We start from the raw sequence: 4,341 nt of genomic DNA, 5'->3' as shown, positions 1-4,341 counted from the left end.
ATCTTCTTTTTCCCTAAAGTCAGGCTGAGTGACACTTAGTAGGAGGGATAAAAAAGAATATTCTCTAAAGAAATGTTGCCGATTGCTGTAATATTAGGAAAGTCAGAAATCACATCTTTTTTGCCAAGAAATGAGGCTCAGAAAACCCAGAGAATGAGATTAAAATTACTATTCATAATTGTGATGGAACCGGGAGGACCCATTCTGACATTTAATAACCAACTTCTCCCTCACTATCTGTTCTAACTAAATGACCCAGAACACCGTGGACTCCCAAATTCCTGGCCAGATAGAAAACCGGTTGTTTAAATTTGTTTTGCTTAGTTTTGTTTTGATGATCACTATGTGGATAACTCTGGCTGCCTACATTCTTATCATGTTATTTTTAAACACTTATGTGCTAGAATGGTTGTTTCTAACACAGAAGGGATTTCTAAGAAAGATTTGGAGGATGAAAAGTTTGGTCATCATTGGAGTAATGGTAAAGAGCTTTGAAAAACTGAATTTACTATCGTAATATATTAAAATACATATAATGGTCTAAATCAGGCCAAAATAAACATAAGAAGTAACAGTTTTCTTAACTTTTCAGAGATCTCATCATTCTGGTTTTCAATTAGAACAATACAAAGAATTGTGATTAGAAACAGATTCTGAATTTTGCCTTGCTATTTGTTTTCTCTGTTAAGATTATAAAACCCAAGTGCAGGTTTATTTCTCCTGGTAAGAAGAACATACGATGCGCAGAAGATATGTGGGTGAAAAGGAAATGGAAGATCACATGACATCTCTGATCTGGCAGCAACTGCTAATAGTATAAAAACGCGGTTGTCTGGGATGTGGGTAATGTCAACCAAAATGCTACTCCGTGGTCTAAGCGGTGTTTTATTTGCACTTTTACCTGGCTCTCATCTAGGAGAGAAGCAAGAACAAAGAGAGGTTGTGTGGAAGATCATATTTATGGTCTTGGAACAAAGATATTCAGACATAGGGGCATGGGCTTTTGAAAGAATGAAGTACTTATTTGAAATCTCTACTATTAACATTCAAAGAAATCAGTTCAAACACTTCACGATTCTGATACCACTAAGAATGTAACCCCAACTCTGGTGCTGTGTGTCAACAATAAACCTTCTCAATATCTTCGCTTATAAATTAGAGGAGGATTAGAAGATGATGTCTAAGTTTTGGCCCTTTGGGTCCAACTCTCTCATCTTAGAACAAGAAGGCAGTGATTAAGTTGTAAAATGTGGACAGTGTTATAACGGAAGGGAGATCTCTCGAGTATAATAAGGGCGTTCAAAGTGTTTCATCGTTGGCTGAAAAAAAATTTTGCATGTGTTTTTCTGATGGATTAATGCCAAGTAGGGATGTCCACAAAAAGGTTTTACAATTCCTATCACTGAACGTATGGCTTTCTGACCAATGTAAAGTGACTTTGGAGAAAAAAAAGCAGCCGTGGTTCCCAAACTTTAGCTTGTTCATCTAGGAGGGCTTGTTATAAAACAGGCTGCTGGATCAGCACCTAGAATTTCTGAGTCAGTACTTCTGGGGTGTAGCCCAAGAATTTGTTTTCTTTCAAGTTCCCAGGTGATGCTGCTGCTGCTGTTACTCCAGGAACCACTTGTTGAGAACTACTAGAATATGACATGGGGAGGAAGGCAGATGATCTTTGAGATTCTAGTCTTAGTTTAATTTTAATCAGGAATGTATATTTATGTATATAAATAGTTAGAAAGTTAGAAGATTAGTTTGGAGCAATCATTCAGTAATTGAACAGTCTCTTTTAGCTATTATTATTATTATTACTGCTACTATTATTCAAGGCTGGAAGACATAGATAATAATTTTGAATTAGGTATGAGTTTTCACTGAGGCACTGCAATAAATTTGCAAGGTGTGAAAATGTGAGCATTCCTGTATCACGAGGCAATCTCTGATCAAACTCGAAAGCTGATATTCAGTAAAAAACAAACAAAACAAAACAAAAAGGCTTATGGGACACCTAACATTCCTGCCCTATAGACACATTAACACATACAAATGCTCATTTAACCTTGTCCACAGACAAAACTCAGAGACTGTGTTTACTACCTTCTAAATTTGGCTTTAAATAGAAATAATCTACTTTTTTCTCTTACACAGACTAATATTTATTTTCTCAAGAATCATTTTACTATCTAAGTTATTATATACATGTAGGCTTTGTCCATCTTTCACTTGCAAGGTATAATCTTTTATATTTAGCCCCCACCCTCACCTCTGCGACACCTCCAAAGTCTACCAGTATCTTATTTTTTTCCTACTGAGCATTAAAGGGGTTGTTCTCTCTTCCTCACCTGTCAGGTTTACTGCTCCATTTTAATGCAGCAAAAAAGGAAAAAGAAAGGCTAAATGTTAGTTGGCCAATGGTAGCAAGAGTAACCATGACAACCAAGGTTTAAGAAATAGTGTTCACAAGCAAGGACACATAACTGACACACATTAAAAATGACATCATATCAAAATCTTTAAAGGCCTCTAATCACGAAGTAATTGGAAGACATAAGGTTACATCACTGCATAAAGAACGTATGTGTGTGTGTGTTTCGGTTAATGCCACATTCACTTTTATTCATCAACTACAAAATATTGCTACATTTAATCACATCCCAGGAGGTGTTTGATGGTAGAGATATGATTTTTACAAAACATGCCATGAGAAAACTACTACTGTACTCAATGAGAATACATTATTCCATAAAAGAAATTCATTCATTTAAAATAAAAAATGTCTTTAGTTAAGAGGTGCATTATTTCTTTAACAGTACAAAATATCTGCAGATTGCACTGAACTGCACAAAAATTTGCACAATTGAATAATACACCGCAAGGTAATAAAGTGGCAGAAATGATTTCTTAGAACACCTCTTGACAAGTAAGGTGATCATAAATCTTTTTTCCAATAAAGGATTAAATACATTTCCAGTTTTGGAAAATATAATACTCATCATTTTAAATCTACAGAGCATGACCCATCTATATAGCTGGGCTAATCCAGAAAAGCATTTTATTACCAGTCACTGACGTGACAGATATTTTCCTAGTCAAAGAGGTGCTGCTGTCTGTAAACACATCTAGCTCATCCCCAGATAATTCCATGTATGATAATATGTTGATTGTTTAAATGACCATATCATGTTTGCAGAGTGTATAAACTTTTCCCGAAAAGAATTAATCTAAATAATCTTCACTTTGAGGCAAGTTGCAAAGTATTCAGTGAATTTCCAATTACAAAAATAAAGGTACTAAGTCTTTCTTAATGCCAATGAAATATATACCTATGTTGCTGGAGAATCTGGCACTAAGAGATAATCCAGTCCATCTCTATTCAAGAATAAAAAAATCCACATTTAAATTATACAAACACACACATACAAAGTGAATGATTAAAATGATCAAACACAGTAGTTAATTCCTTTTATTCTTAATTTTAATGGGCTTTACCTAGTGTACCAGATTTTTAAAAATCCTACCTATATGAAAGGTCTTCAAAAATTTCACAGAAGGATTTGTAATATCTTTTAATTCAGTTTTTCCACAGACTTTCTGAAGTACCCTCATATGTTTCTAACTTGCTTATTTTTATTAATGATTTTATCAGGGAATCAGTTGTAGGAAGATCTATTCTTTGGAATGAAAGAGAACCTTTCAGTGATTTATCAGCTTTATGTATTAAAAGGCTGCTTGAGGCTGGCCAGTTAGCTCAGTTGGTTAGTGGTGCTGATAACAACAAGGTCCAGGGCTGATCCCTGTACTGGCCAGCTGCCAAAAATTAATAAGAAAAGGTTGCTTGAGTATTGAGATGAGCAAACACATACTTACTGTGTGATCCACTTCCCTCTTCTATAAAAATGTCAGCCTCACTAAACACATGAGTACATACTGGGTGCAGATATCTAAGTTTGAAGGCCTTCACAACTGGTCCATTTAAATTATAGGCCTAGGGTTTTATTACAGCTCTTGCCAGCCAAGATGAAAGTGATAATGATTGACAGAGTAAACAAGGAGAGGGAACTGAGTTTGTTTAATGCTACTTGACTGGTAAAAATTCAATTACTCAATATTGCTCTGTGCCAGGCACTCTACTAGGCACATAGATACAATCAGGAGTAAGACAGAGTCCTTAGTGGGGCAGAGAGTTAAGAAAATGGTCAAATGCAGTAACGCAGTAGCTTCTGTAATAGATAAGTGGAAAGTACTTTACGAGCTTAGAAAAGCGGGTCCCAAGGCAGACTGAACTGGTAGAGAGGAGAGGGGAAGAAGGAGGGACGGAGAATGGCTTGGATTTAGTAGGTAGCG

The 4,341-nt window shown here is 35.7% G+C and overlaps 1 protein-coding gene across 1 annotated transcript in view; it reads right to left on the bottom strand.

The window, feature by feature from the left end:
- LOC103611002 (receptor-type tyrosine-protein phosphatase delta-like) overlaps window positions 1-2,428 on the bottom strand; it is a gene marked incomplete at its 3' end in the record, with an annotated part of 18,951 nt that extends 16,523 nt beyond the window's left edge. Inside the window, exon 1 of the mRNA XM_008595053.1 lies at window positions 2,340-2,428. Within this exon, the coding sequence (XP_008593275.1) occupies window positions 2,340-2,428 (89 nt within the window). The remainder of the gene's footprint in view (window positions 1-2,339) is intronic.
- Between the last annotated feature and the right edge of the window lie 1,913 nt (window positions 2,429-4,341).

The sequence above is a fragment of the Galeopterus variegatus genome, unplaced genomic scaffold (assembly GCF_000696425.1).
Source record: "Galeopterus variegatus unplaced genomic scaffold, G_variegatus-3.0.2 Scaffold12237, whole genome shotgun sequence".
Taxonomy (NCBI): domain Eukaryota; kingdom Metazoa; phylum Chordata; class Mammalia; order Dermoptera; family Cynocephalidae; genus Galeopterus; species Galeopterus variegatus.
Note: the sequence above shows the minus strand (reverse complement) of the source record. Positions and strands in the feature narration are given on the sequence as shown.